This window comes from Taudactylus pleione, unplaced genomic scaffold (assembly GCF_031769625.1).
Source record: "Taudactylus pleione unplaced genomic scaffold, aTauple2 ptg000032l, whole genome shotgun sequence".
NCBI lineage: Eukaryota > Metazoa > Chordata > Amphibia > Anura > Myobatrachidae > Taudactylus > Taudactylus pleione.
Window position 1 is genome coordinate 30,879,260 of NW_028284434.1, and position 15,313 is coordinate 30,894,572.

At 50.3% G+C, this 15,313-nt stretch overlaps 1 protein-coding gene across 1 annotated transcript; it reads right to left on the bottom strand.

The window, feature by feature from the left end:
- Positions 1-9,784: 9,784 nt before the first annotated feature.
- LOC148538997 (uncharacterized) lies at positions 9,785-11,506 on the bottom strand. The gene is made up of 2 exons (XM_088451919.1): positions 11,396-11,506; positions 9,785-10,723 (listed from the first exon to the last, which is right to left on the bottom strand). Exons 1-2 carry the CDS (start codon positions 11,504-11,506, stop codon positions 9,785-9,787), a joined length of 1,050 nt encoding a protein of 349 aa, XP_088308045.1.
- Positions 11,507-15,313: the final 3,807 nt, after the last annotated feature.

Here is a 15,313-nt window from a genome sequence, read left to right on the forward strand (position 1 = left end):
GTGGGCTATGCCCTTTCACGGAGCTTGTATGCACTCACTGGGCTTATGCCCTGTCATGGAGCTTGTATAATACACTCAGTGGGTTTATACCCTTTCACGGAGCTTGTATAATACACTCAGTGGGCTTATGCCCTTTCACAGAGCTTGTATTATACACACAGTGGGCTAAGTCCAGTCACGGAGCTTGTATAATACACACAGTGGGCTACGTCCAGTCACGGAGCTTGTATTATACACACAGTGGGCTAAGCCCAGTCACAGAGCTTGTATGCACTCACTGGGCTTTTGCCCTTTCATGGAGCTTGTATTATACACACAGTGGGCTAAGTCCAGTCACGGAGCTTGTATAATACACACAGTGGGCTAAGTCCAGTCACGGAGCTTGTATTATACACACAGTGGGCTAAGTCCTGTCACGGAGCTTGTATCATACACACAGTGGGCTAAGTCCAGTCACGGAGCTTGTATAATACACACAGTGGGCTAAGCCCAGTCACGGAGCTTGTATAATACACACAGTGGGCTAAGCCCAGTCACGGAGCCTGTATAATACACACAGTGGGCTAAGCCCAGTCACGGAGATTGTATAATACACACAGTGGGCTAAGTCCAATCACGGAGCTTGTATAATACACACAGTGGGCTATGTCCAGTCACGGAGCACACAGTGGCAAGAACTACTCTCTCTAACTGTAATCTAACTCTAGTCTCACTTTTCTCCTCTCTATCACTAACTAACTAAGCGTGACTGTTCCGTCTGACGCAGTCACGCGAAATGGCGCCGACAGCCGGGTGCCGCACCTTTTATAGAGGCCGAACGTCACCCGGCTCTCATGAGGTCTCGCGAGAATCCGACGCCGGCCGTTCGGCCTTGAGGTGGAATCCGAGTCAGGCGGGAACACCCGGTGGACTCGGATTCCACCTGTTCGGACCGGTTCAGATTCCTCAGAGTCCGAAGCGCTCATCATTAGTTTTAGGTTAGCACTATGGTGACAGAGCCTATTGCAGTCTTGCCAAAGAGTTTACAACACATAACCAAGAACCCATAGGCTGTGAGTCTGATTTAGATGAACAGACTTTACACACTGCAATAGAGGTATTATTAGGTAAGTATATAGCTCCTCTCCCAGAACGGCCTGGGAGGCTCCCGAAAATCATGGAAAATCCCAGACAGCCGCCACATCCCCCCCCCTACAGTCGCTCATTTACCGGGTGCAAGTGGTCAATCTGGGGGAAAAGGCGATAACTTGATTCACGCTGAAATCTATAGCGGGGGCGGGGACAATGATGATACAATTGCGCAGCCATGCCCCACGCATCGCCCTCCATTGCCGCCTCCTGGTGAGTGAAGCCAGAAAGTCGGCAAGTATGGGTATGTACAAATGGTCTAATAAGGTATTCTTCAATGTACAAGGCAATAGGACATATATGAGAAATATAGGCGATGACAATGGGACACCTGTTTCAGAAGGATCCTTAGCACACAGTATGGAGTGGGTGCAAGTGCCGATATTAATGAAGACAGATGGAAAAACATTGGGCAGTGCGACCATACGCACAAAAAATTTACTGATACTCACATAAACAGATACTCACTTTAACCTAATGTAGTAAGTCTGACTGCCATGGACTATCGCACTTGTGCCCACTTTGCACCCGAAATCAGAACCATTACAGCCCCATCCCTAAATGCAACATGATTTTTTACAAGGTGCAAATTTGCATCTAACTCTAAATGAGGCCCTGAATGTCTTTGCTCGAGGGCATAGCTATAGTGGGTGCAGGGGGTGGCATCGGAATGGAGCTCAGAGGCTTAGTGAGCCCGGGAACCAGATTATGTAGTTGTCTACCAAGTTCCACAAATTGCCTGCTAAGAAATTAGGTCTGGCCCTTTTGCAGGATCTGAAAAGGGGAACTTGTCAGTGGTGATCTGTCTCTCTCTCTCTCTCTCTCTCTCTCTCTCAGTAAAGCTCCCCACTGATATGATCCATCTCCCATACTCCTCTCTCATGCTCAGAGATACAGCTGAGCTAATCAGTAAGCCCAGCACTGTCAGAGAGTAGGCTTCACCTTGTTTACAGCCTCTGTGAAGCTGGGGAGAGGGAATTGAGGTCCGAGGTTAGGACTGTCCCAGAAAGGAATAGTGTGCCTAAATTACGAAGATCTCTACTCAAAATGCAATGTCCTGCATTAAGAAATATCCCCTCAGGTAGGAGCTGGTTGGTCCTTGCCCCCTGGGTTGCATAATTTGAACTGGAGGCACTGTGTACTGGCAGCACTACATTGTGAACTCAGGGCCTGATTCAGAGTTGGGAATAGAGAGAGATCTCTCTCTCAACTGATCATCTTGGTGAAACCATGCTGCACTGCAGGTGGGGCAGATTTAAAATGTGCAGAGAGATTTAGATTTGGGAGGGAGGTGTCCAAACTGACATCTAAAGTGCAGTGTAATAATAAAGCTATGCAGTATTTGTGGGCTACATGTAAAGGCAGCCAGTATTTTCCCTACATGTAAAAAGAATATTATGTATTTACACCCCTTGCATTGCAACATGGTTTGTCCAGGTACACAATTAAGTGCTATCTCTCTCTCTATTCCCAACTCTGAATCAGTCCCTCAGGGTAATACAATGTGGCATAATATGAACTATTGGCACTGCAAGGGCAGAAGTATGGGAGACAATGGAGGCGCCTGTCCGCCGGGCGCCAGCACTGAAGGGGCACCTCCACCATCACCCACAATATATTCACCCCACTTAGGGCTGTAAATATAGGGGATGGGAGGGCACTAAATGATAACTTGCCTCCGGGCGTTTTGGACCATATGTGGCACTGTTTGGTATAATGTGACCTAGGGCACTAATATGGGTCATAAAATAAACTAGGGCACTAATATGGGTCATAAAATAAACTAAGGCTCTACTATGGGTCATAAAATAAACTAGGGCACTAATTAGGGTCATAAAATATACTAGGGCACTAATATGGGACATAAAATAAACTAGGGCACTAATATGGGTCATAAAATAAACTAGGACACTACTATGGGTCATAAAATAAACTAGGGCACTAATATTCATCATAAAATAAACTAGGGCACTAATATGGGCCATAAAATAAACTAGGGCACTACTATGGGTCATAAAATATACTAGGGCACTAATATGGGTCATAAAATAAACTAAGGCTCTACTATGGGTCAAAAAATAAACTAGGGCACTAATATGGGCCATAAAATAAACTAGGGCATTACTATGGGTCATAAAATAAACTAGGGCACTAATATTCGTCATAAAATAAACTAGGGCACTAATATGGGCCATAAAATAAACTAGGGCACTACTATGGGTCATAAAATAAACTAGGGCACTAATATGGGTCATAAAATAAACTAAGGCTCTACTATGGGTCAAAAAACAAACTAGGGCACTAATATGGGTCATAAACTAAACTAGGGCACTACTATGGGGCATAAAATGAACTAGGGCAATATTATGGGGCATAAAATGATAAATCACTGTGGAGAGAGGCGTCTCTCTGGAAGCATTGGGGTGGGGCCCCTTAATAAAGTTGCTTTGGGGCCCACATAGTTCTGGCTACGCCCCTGTCTTTCCTTATGAGCTCCTTTTCCGTTCAAGGAGCTGATTCAGAGTTTCTGCTGTGACCGCTTTAGCGTCTTTTTAAGTTTGAGCGTCTTTAATACGGTATACAATCGGGAAGCCAGCTGCCGGATTCCCGACAGACGGTTTCCCGACTGCTTTATCCCGGCGTGGGATAAATGACCGGGCGTCTATATCTAGACGCCTGTCAGTTCCCCCGACGCCGGTAGACCGGCACCCGGCATCCCGATTGAAGGGATGCCGGGCACTGCGAGCAGACAGCCGCGTGGGGGGAGGGTTAGGTTTAGGGCACCCGGGGGGGACTTAGGGGTAGGCACCCCTCCGGGAGGGTTAGGCTAGGGGGAGGGTTAGGGTTAGGCACCCCCAGGGGGGATTTAGGGTTAGGCACCTCCCAGGGGAGTTAGGATTAGGCAGCGGGGAAGGGAGGGTTAGGGTTAGGCACAGGAGGGGAGGTTAGGGTTAGGCACCCCTAAGGAGGGTTAGGGGGGTTAGGTTAGTTTATACTTACCTTACCACGATCGGGATTTCCAGCACTGTCGGGCTTCTGCTGCCGGGCTCTGCTGATCTGTCGGGCTGCCGCTGCCGGGATTCGAACACCCGGCCATGCGGCAGCCGGGATATCATACCGATTCCCTTTAATACAGCTGTAACACTGCTCAGTGTATCTTTAGGCACAGCCTTTGGTCGCCCCATTGAACTTGCACATCCCTATGGTAGGTGCAGGTTCCCTGGCAGAGTATGACCTTCAATGTGAGTAACTACCTGTAATTGTCTGTGTACACAACCACTTCAGCGGCACAGCCTGTAACACTCCCATAACATGCCCATAAGACCATCCATTTCCGTGCATGGGGATGCATGCGCTGTGCGACTGAGACACATGCGCTGTGCAAAAAATCTCCCAACTGCATGCAGCATCGACATTGCGCGCGAATCAGAATCAGACCCCATATGTCATACTCAGGCTTGGACTGGGTTGCCGGGGATTCGGGGGATTCCCCGGTGGGCCCCAGTGATTTATAGCCACTCCCTCTGCTGTGGGAGCGCGGGGCCTTGCCCATGTCACTGGCACCCTAGCCCATGTCACTGGCACCCTAGCCCATGTCACCGGTACCCAAGCCCATGTCACTGGCACCCAAGCCCATGTCACCGGCACCTTGGTACAAACTGCAGCTTCTTGTCGGGCAGTCAATTTAGTTGACTGACCCGACGGCTGCAAGTGGGGAGTGTGCGCTGGTTTCAGATGACATCATGGGGAGGAGTCATCGCAGTGCAGACGTTCCCCTCTTGCCGGGCTGTCAGAGAGGCTCCCTGTTTACTGACCCGGCTGACGGCTGGGAGGTTTGCGGCGGCAGGAGCCGGGAGGTGAGCGCTGGCTTATATTCATGTTGTGGCAATCTGTATGTTTTATAAAAGCAGCAGCTGCCCACTGATTCCTGTGGTAATGTCACGTGCAGCCAACAGGGGGAGGAGCCCAGGCTGCACAGACACAGAGCAGAGGAGCCAGGTCCATTCCTCACTGACAGACATATCTTGCCTCTGGGTAGGTAAGTGCATGTGGTGGTGTGAAAAATGTTGTGTTACCTAAGAAAGTAGGTATATGGGGGGGAGTGGGGTGATTTTTCTTTCTGGGGGTGTTATAGTTTAATATTGTCTATGGTGGTGTGGTGTATTAATGTTGTATGTGTGTGGGGGTGTATTAATGTGTGTGTGTGTGTGTGTGTGTGTGTGTGTGTGTGTGTGTGTGTGTGTGTGTGTGTGTGTGTGTGTGTGTGTGTGTGTGTGTGTGTGAAGGGTGTATTCTTATTATGTGTGGGCCACTGATGCTCTCTGTATTATATCACGTGCACTGTGACACTCTATTATATAGTGAGCACTGCAACACTCTGTGTTATATGGTGGGCACTGCGGTACTCTCTGTATTATATGGCGGTCACTACTACATACTGCATTATATGGTGGGCACTGCGGCACTCTCTGCACTATATGGTGGGCACTGCGGCACTCTCTGTATTATATGGCGGTCACTACTACATACTGCATTATATGGTGGGCACTGCGGCACTCTCTGTATTATATGGCGGTCACTACTACATACTGCATTATATGGTGGGCACTGCGGCACTCTCTGCACTATATGGTGGGCACTGCGGCACTCTATTATATGGTGGTCACTACTACATACTGCATTATATGGTGGGCACTGCGGCACTTTCTGCATTATATGGTGGGCACTGCGGCACTCTCTGCATTATATGGTGGGCACTGCGGCTCTTTCTGCATTATATGGTGGGCACTGCGGCACTCTTTGCATTATATGGTGGGCACTGAGGCTCTTTCTGCATTATATGGTGCGCACTGCGGCACTCTGCACTATATGGTGTCTACTGCGGCACTCTCTGCATTATATGGTGGGCACTGCGGCACTCTCTGCATTATATGGTGGGCACTGCGGCTCTTTCTGCATTATATGGTGGGCACTGCAGCTCTTTCTGCATTATATGCTGGAAGGGTTAGGTTTAGGGTGCTGGGAGGGAGAGGTTAGGTTTAGGCACTAGGGAGGGTTAGGGTAGAGCAATGGTTCTCAATCTCGGTCTTCAGGACCCCACACAAATCACGTTTTTCAGGTCACCCAGCCGGTGCACAGGTGTATTCATTACTCACTGACACATTTTATAGGATCCATAGGTGGAGGTAATTATTTCACTTGTGATTCTGTGAGGAGACCTGGAAAACATGCGCTGTTTGGGGCCTGAGGACCGAGTTTGAGAACCGGTGGGGTAGAGAGAGGGGGAGGGTTAGGATACCGACCATTAGGTCGGGATTCTAACCGCCGGGATACTGAGCGCTGGTATGCCGTACCCTATCCATTTTTCCCTCACCGTACATACATTTCAGACTTTAAAATGCTGATAGCTGTATCCAAGCTAGCTCAGTGTGAGCGCTGCAGCTTCTAATTCCTGCCTCCTGGAGACTGGACATAAAAATTATTACTTACCTGGTTTTAAACTATAACTATAATAACAGATTCAGCATTATTGTTATTTTTTTATTTTTAATTTGGCTCTGGACCTGTGCAGTTTTTTTATTTTACTTAATGCTCCTCTGTTAGCTAGCCACACCCCCAGCTGGCCACACCCCTTGAGCTTTGTGCGGCTCCCTTCAGTGGGCCCTACCATTGCATTCCCCCTGTGGGCCCTTCATGTCCCAGTCCGACACTGGTCATACTGTAGGTTTGAACTCTCATCTAAGGACACACACAAGTATACTTGTTCTAGGTGGCAGCACTGTTATATACTGTATTGTAAACATAGCACACTGTTGATTTACAGGTGTAAAGAAACCTTAGGAGTCAGTTATATACCTGTTAAGTGAATTGACAAATCCTGGAACAATTAGCAGTTTATTGTTATAAAATAAAACTGTAGTGAAGGTAATAGTCCCTGGTGAGTCTCAGTCTCTGCTCTGTAGCTTGCTTGAATAAACAGGATGTGCCTTTTGTCAGCGTGCCACTGTAAATGTACCTCTGTACATAAAGTTCAAGAACAATTATAGTTCAGAATTATTTAAAATCCCTGGCTCCAGGTAGTAAAACATATGTATTTGCATGCCCAGGAGGAGTGTAAAACTTTGCACCATTCATTAGGAGGAGTTGGGCAGATTGCAGGCACTCATTGCTAGATTGCATGTTAGGCCCCTCTGAGGCATGGATGGATAAGGATGGCAAACCAGTCCGTAAAAATGTTGAAAGCACCCCTAATAAGGGCGGGTGTGTGGAGGGGACAGGGTCTATGGAGAGGGACGGGATGCTCCCTCCCAGAGCCAGCCCTAGGCATAGGCATTCCAGGCGAATGCCTAGGGCATTTGGAACGCCTTAGGGGCATCCTGCAGCTCGGCGACTGCGGCAGGAGCAGCGGAACTATCGGCAGTGAAGCCAGTGCATTGCACCGTGGCCCGCGTCAATGAAGACAGTACTAATAAGGAGTCAAACTGACTCATCATTAGTACAGTACTTTGCGCTGCGACCGGCCTCGGGCAGTATTGAGGAAGGAGGTGGTCTGGCCAGAGGAGGAGGGTGCTCCTCTCCGTCTTATCCTCGCTCTGACCAGGCTGTCACTAGACTGCGCACAGAAAAATAAATTGCTGCACTATGCGATCATTACTGTTCAAATTTAAATGTATATTATAATTAAATATCATTTCAGAGGTAGTTATCATTAAGTCACCCATAGTTTTATTATTTTACCATACTTAATTCAAACTTATCACTAAAATAAAGACACTGACAACGATATAGATTGCAAAAAAGAGGTCGCAGCCAAATTTATTGAAATCAGATTATGAATTAAGATTGTAATGATCGAGCATGGTGGCGAAAAAGCAGTGCTACCTCGGCTACAGCCCATCTAAGAGTATTACTAAGAAGGAGGTGGATAATCCACCACCTGATGTGAGCTGCCTTGAGTAGTACCATCCCCCCTTAATCTAGCACAGTGCTGATCCCTCCATAAGATGGAGACCTGGTCCTCCCCTAAGGCAGCAACCGACTCGCCTCTCTCAAAGGGGGGATGCTAGCCAAGTTCAGCTGCACTAAATTGAGCCGTCGAGGAGCACTGCTTTCCGCCAGCTGCGCCTCCCCTGTTGGAAGAAAAACATATAAAACAACATTCCAACGAAACACATCGGCCCAAGCCGATTCAATAAAACCTAGGGTGGGTGGGTGGGATCACAACTGGAAAAGAGAAAGCTGACTCCTCCCAGCACCCTAATATTCATAAACAGAGCCCGCCCAAACAGGTCTCTGATAGGCTGACACAACTGATTGACCCACTAACCTAACCTATAACGAAACTGCAACCCCCCAAACCATTTTTAACCAGTATTAGCACAATAAAAAACAGGGTGCTTATGTCCTCTCATGCTTATTCTAGCATTCGCGTGCTTTAAGTCACCCATAGTTTTATTATTTTACCATACTTAATTCAAACTTATCACTAAAATAAAGACACTGACAACGATATAGATTGCAAAAAAGAGGTCGCAGCCAAATTTATTGAAATCAGATTATGAATTAAGATTGTAATGATCGAGCATGGTGGCGAAAAAGCAGTGCTACCTCGGCTACAGCTCATCTAAGAGTATTACTAAGAAGGAGGTGGATAATCCACCACCCGATGTGAGCTGCCTTGAGTAGTACCATCCCCCCTTAATCTAGCACAGTGCTGATCCCTCCATAAGATGGAGACCTGGTCCTCCCCTAAGGCAGCAACCGACTCGCCTCTCTCAAAGGGGGGATGCTAGCCAAGTTCAGCTGCACTAAATCGAGCCATCGAGGAGCACTGCTTTCCGCCAAATGGTGTCCCTAGACAACGAACCGCCACCAGCTAACAGGACCACTAACTTCTAGCAATGCCCGACAAAAGAGCCGAAACAAACAATGTCAAACCTTCCCCTGCCAAATGCACTCCATCATCCCTGTAAAATTCAACCTCCTCGAAACGTATACGGGGGTGTTTAATGACGCGCCCCCCCAAACCCTCTACAAAACGAGACACTGCGGCATTCAATTTCCTCCTCACCCTATCCAAAGCCGCGCCACCCTGCTCCCCTCGCCAAAACCTACGAGGGATAACTTCCGACCACACCAAATGCACCTGCGGCCAACGTTCGGCAATTACTTGGAAATCTTTTTTAATGGCCAGGATAACCTCAACGCCCTTACAAGTGCCCAAATCATTGCCGCCTAGATGTATAACTAAGCAATCCGGGGCACCCCATTTCCTCTCTGAGTCCCAAAGAAGAGACAAAAGACCGCTCCAACGAAGTCCTCGCACCCCTATCCATCGCACATTACCGTGGCCAACATGAGCAAGGGGGTGCCTGCAAGCCCAAAAAACATACGAATGGCCTACTTTCCACACCCTATCAAACACCCTACCACCACCTGTAAGGAAAATTATTAAAAAGAACATTAGTATTTAAGCCGCATCACAAATAACCAACAACAGGTCGGGGAAACTGAGTTATTTGAGTGACCCAGATGGAGGTGAACAACACCAAAACCTCAATGGAGGGCAAAAGGTGAAAAGAACTCCAATCCCCCCTAGCGGCGGGTAGCATAAGGCACTGGGTTTCCCAAACAACAAACTCGCCAGAAGCACTGTCTAATTTGGCAGCATGTCGCCTCTCACATAACCTTTATAAGCGGAAGACCTCCAACGACCCAACCGTTTGATTGCGTCGCTGGAAGAGCCCGCTGCTGCCGCACAAGTAGCCGCGCCAATCCTAAACGAGTGTGTGCCGTAAAGCTCAACCGGCAGATCCAACGCCACCAAACATCGCTTAAAAATTGCAGCAAACTGAAAACGTGTCAGTGGCGAAAGGTCCTTATGAACAAGCCATTGCAAACCGCCTTGCGGCCGCTGTAAGTTGTATCGCCTAGCTATGCTTACTGGACATATGCTCGGGTCCGGATGCGCAGGGATCGACAGCCAATGCCCCCTACCTAACTGGTCGGTCTTTGATCTTTGTACTTTTAGCAAGATCAAATCCGACTTAACCATCACGTTCTTAAGCAGAATCCCCGAGCCTGTTGCCCTCTTGCTAGCTGCCGCTAACTCGCCTACCCGCAGCGCTCCGAAGAAAGCCAAAACAAAAGCTAATTGAAACAAGAATGCCTCATACTGTCCTAATGCTACTCCCGATACTGCCACCAGTAGATTTCCCAACAAACCGGTGTCAACCGGCCTCCGAGAATCACCTGGCCCTGCCTGTTCTCTAGCCCATCCTTTCAAAGCCTTGGTCAAAAGGAATGATTTAGTTGGGTCTACCAAACCCCGCAAGCGCGAAAAATATGAGATGCCGGCTAATGCGCCGGACATTGAGGCCCTAGACCGGCCCCTCTCATGCCACATCCAAACAAATTGCAACATGCTATCGACAATATTCTTACCCCGATCTACTTCGGCTAAGAAAGCCAGCCACGAATCCCACGCTGCCGTATACGATTTTAAGGTGCTTGGTGCCAAAGCTCTCAATGCGAGTCCATCGATGCCGGCCCGATGATCTGCCAGACATGAGCGGGACAAGGTAAGCCATTTACGCTAGCTGCAGGCGCTAATAACCTAAACCTAGTCCATTGAAAACGAGATAAAGCATCCGCTATCTCGTTGTCAACGCCCGGGACATGCCGCGCCCTGAAATCGATGTTCCCCTGGAGACACAAGAGTATCAGATGCCTCAGTAAACTGAGAGCCTGAGGGCAGACTGACCTCTGATTGTTAATGGCCTGGACTACCCCCAAGTTATCACACCAAAAACTTATGCTCCGATTGCTAAGCTGCGCAGCCCAAATCTCCACTGCCACCACGATCGGGAAAAGCTCCAAAAGGAGCATATTAGATGTCCAACCGGCATCCTGCCAGCGTTTTGGCCATGGCTCGGCGCACCACTGCCCCTCAAAAAAGGCCCCAAAGCCGCAAGCCCCGGACGCATCAGTGTAAAGCTGGAGCTCGGAGTTGGCCACCAATTTGGGTAACCAAATGCTAACACCATTGAAATCCCGTAAAAAGGCACACCACAACCGTACGTCGTCCTTAAGGTCCTTGTTCAAACGAATTAAATGGTGTGCCTTTTTAACGCCCGCCGTGGCCCTCTCCAACCGACGGCAGAAGATCCTACCCATGGGGATCACTCGGCAAGAGAAATTAAGAAGGCCGAGCAATGACTGCAACTGCCTCAAGGCATAGCTCTAAGTACTCGCGCGTCTTAATTACTTTATCCTGTGGCAACCGACATAAACCCGACGCGGTATCGATCTCGATACCTAAATAGGACAAAACTGTGGTCGGCCCCTCCGTCTTTTTCGACGCAATGGGTACGCCCATGACGCGAAAAAGAGCCTGCACCGATAAAAGCAGCTCCCCGCAAACAATGCTATCAGCTGGCCCAACTAACAAAAAATCATCTAAGTAATGAGCTATCCCAGTTTCTCCCGAACCCGCTCGAATGCACCATTGCAGGAATGAACTAAAGCATTCGAAAAAGGCACAGGAAATGGAACAACCCATTGGCAAACATTTGTCCACGAAATACGAACCCTCGAACTTAAAACCCATGAATCTTTAAGAGGCGGGGTGCAATGGAAGTAATCTGAAAGCCGCCTCTATATCTATTTTTGCCAGTAGCACTCCCCTACCAAACCCCTGCACCATCTGGAGGGCGTCCTCAAAAGACTGGTAAACGACGCTGCAGTCCTTTGGGTCCAAAGCATCGTTAACCGATCCTCCCTCTGGGTAGGACAGGTGCTGAATCAACCGAAATTTGCCCACCTCCTTCTTGGGAACAACTCCCAAGGGAGCAATGCACAAATCCGCCAGAGGAGGATATGAAAAAGGGCCGGCCATGCGGCCCAAGTCCACCTTCGCCATTACTTTGGCCCTCACGATATCAGGATAGACCCTAGCCGATTTAAGGTTCCTTTTTGCCAACGCCGCAACTGACCTAACTATTGGTAAACGAAAACCTTCCCGAAAACCTTGCAACAAAAAGGCTGCTTCCGTCCTAAACGGATAGCGGCCCAACCAACGCTCCAACACATCTAACTGTATTGGTGAAAGGGCTCTATTTAGCATTTCGCTGCTCGCCCTGTCCAGCTGCCTGTCCGCCCGTGCGCTTGCACTCTTTAACCGCGTGATTGCTTCCACACGACAGACAGATGTGCTTAAAACGGCAGTTGGCTCCTCTGTTACATTGCCCGTTATTAAAGGCAAAGCACTTTCCCTTTCCTGCCGTGTTAAAACCTGGACGGGCAACAAAGGGCTGCTTACGGCCCACTGGTGCCTCTGTGGTGGGTTTGTTCTGCTGAGTGACCTCAAGCCAGACCTCCACATCCTTAAAGCCGAGGCTAAGAATTTTCTGGCCATCCTGTTTTTTACGGAAAGCCTCGTCGTACTGACGCCACACGTTGTGCCTAGCGGACAACTGGATGCTATGCACTAGGTGTAAATACTTCAGGATGTTCAGGAACTCGGCAGGCCTAGTTTCGGTATAGCAAGCCGCGAAAATATACATCCCGCAAAGCCAATTGGCGTAGCTGCGCCGCGCTTCCTCCGCTGCCGCCCCCCCGGATTTAGCTGTATCCAACGCTTTTTTGGCGTCATGCGTAATGGCAAACATGTCTACGTATTTGCCTTTTCTAATACGCTCCCTCACTTTCGACCTAACTCCTCTTAAAATGGCCGTGTTAGAGCAGTGGACTGCGTCACCCGTCGCGTCCGGAACCGAGCTGCTTGCAGAACTACGCGTTCTATTCGGGCTTTTACGCTTCACTTTCAACTGCTGAACGAAATAGCGCATTAGCTTACGCGGTTTATCAGCTGAACTGGAGGAGTCGGAGGAATCCTCCGAGTGTGACAACTCAATGTGGCTGTGGTGCAATGGTAGCTGACACCACTGCGGAAACCGCCTCCTGACTTGCGTTGCCCGTTCGATCCATCACGTTCGGGGTTGACGACGGCTGGGCATCCTCTGTAGGCACAGTGTCACCAGCAATTACGGCCGAGGTAGATGAACCCTGTGGACTTGGGACGACAGCGTTAGACACAATGTTGTGCGCAACCGCGGCCGCTGCAGGGGCTTGGGTTGGGACCACAGCTAACGGGGAAGCCCTCGCCTGCGCGTGGTTTACGAAAGGGGGGGTGGGTGGCCGAACCGGAGGGGGGGCCGCCGGCAGAGGGGGCTGCTGCATTGGTTCCCGCCGTACAACATAGTCCGGCGCCTGGTGTGAAACCGGATGTTGCAATTGGAACCATGAAGGGGCAGAATAAAATTGCTGCCCCGCATAGGGCGGCATCACCTGATGCGTGAACTGACCCGCGGCCTGGGACAGTCGCGGGTCGAAACCTTGCTGCGTAAACGCTGGCGGGATGGTTGGAAGCACCTGCTGCGCTAGGCCCTGAGCAAAATAAGGGGACCACTGCGCCCCCAATGCCGGGCTGTGCAAAGACAAATTATGCCGCGCCGGGCCATAAAACGCGACGCTGGGAGCCTGCGGCAATGGCGCAGCGAGAGGTAACCCATATTGTTGATTTATGGGGGTGCTGCGAGCGGAGACACCACCGCGTCCATCCGCCGCAGCACCACGCCTAATAGAAGGCGCCTGCAGCCCAGCCGGGCTGGAAAAAAGCACCATACCCGAGGGGGTTAGCGCTCTGCCAGGGGTGCTGCGCTCTGTCCTCCCTGCCCCTAAAGCAATGGAGGTCGCAGAAAAAGGGGTGCGCAAATAATGTGGCACCGCGGACGCTTGTGGACTAAAACCTGCGGGGCCGTGTGGTGGGGTCAGCGATCCCGCCCTCCCCACATCCTGACAGCCGGCGGCCATTAACTGTGGGCTCTGCTGTCCCTGCCTATCTAAAATGGCCGCCGCTGCAATGTGGGCGGGGCCAACGACGGGAGCCGCGGCTACCGCTGCCAGTCCCTGGTGTGTTGTTAACTTGGGGGGAAGGGCCCTCCCGGCGGAACAGCCAGCCATGTGGGCCCGGCGGTGAGGGCGCAAATCCCCTCATTCCGGCGCTGCCAGCCGGGTCCTGTTGGCCGGCGGCCATTAACGCAGGGCTCTGCGAGCCCTGCGCACCTAAAATGGCCGCCGTCGTCACCAGGGCGGGGCCAGCGACGGGAGCCGCGGCCTCCACAGCGACGCTCCCGCCGCCAACCCCTGATGCCTGGGATGAGCTCGGGGAAGGCCCACCACCGCGGGCCAGCCATGCCTGCAGGCCCGACGGTGAGGGCGCCAATACACCGCTGCCTTCGTTGATAGCGGGCGCCGCGCGTGTAAGGGTAGGCAGAAGCTAAGGCAAGCGGCCTGGCTGCATCTGCCAGCCGCTGGGGGGGGGCATTGCGGCGCGGGTGCGGCATGGCGGATGGGGCACAGGAGTGGGGGTATCAAGGGCTGCCAAGGGCAGTCAGAGGGAGCTGAAAAGCGTGTGGGGGGGGATACAGAGGAAGGATGAAAGGTAGAGGGGAATACAGGATAGGCAGAATATATAGGATAGCAAAAGAAGGTAGGCAGAATATATAGGATAGCAAAGGAAGGTAAACACGACAGTGGCAAGAATTACTGATAATTATTAAGACACTGAGGTACTGAGGTACTTATCCAGAGGAGATCACAACTGGAGAAGAGAAAGCTGACTCCTCCCAGCGCCCTAATATTCATAAACAGAGCCCGCCCAAACAGGTCTCTGATAGGCTGACACAACTGATTGACCCACTAACCTAACCTATAACGAAACTGCAACCCCCCAAACCAGTTTTAACCAGTATTAGCACAATAAAAAACAGGGTGCTTATGTCCTCTCATGCTTATTCTAGCATTCGCGTGCTTTTAAGTTTAAACAGTAATGATCGCATAGTGCATCAACAATTTCTTTTTCTGTGCATAGTATTTTATAATCTCAGCTTGATAGCACCTTTCATTACTATTAGAGTGTGCAGTCTAGAGCCACTCCTCATGTCACTAGATTGCCCAAGACCCAGCCCCTTCCACCAAGACTCCGCCCCCTCCTCTCTGTTTATTCCACATGCACACTCCTTTCCCTGCCCGAGACCCCGCCCCTTCCTCTCTAGTCTAGCCCTCTGTCACAGTCTCTCCTTTCCTGGCCTTGGAGCCCAGCAGGGACTGCACAGAACCTCTT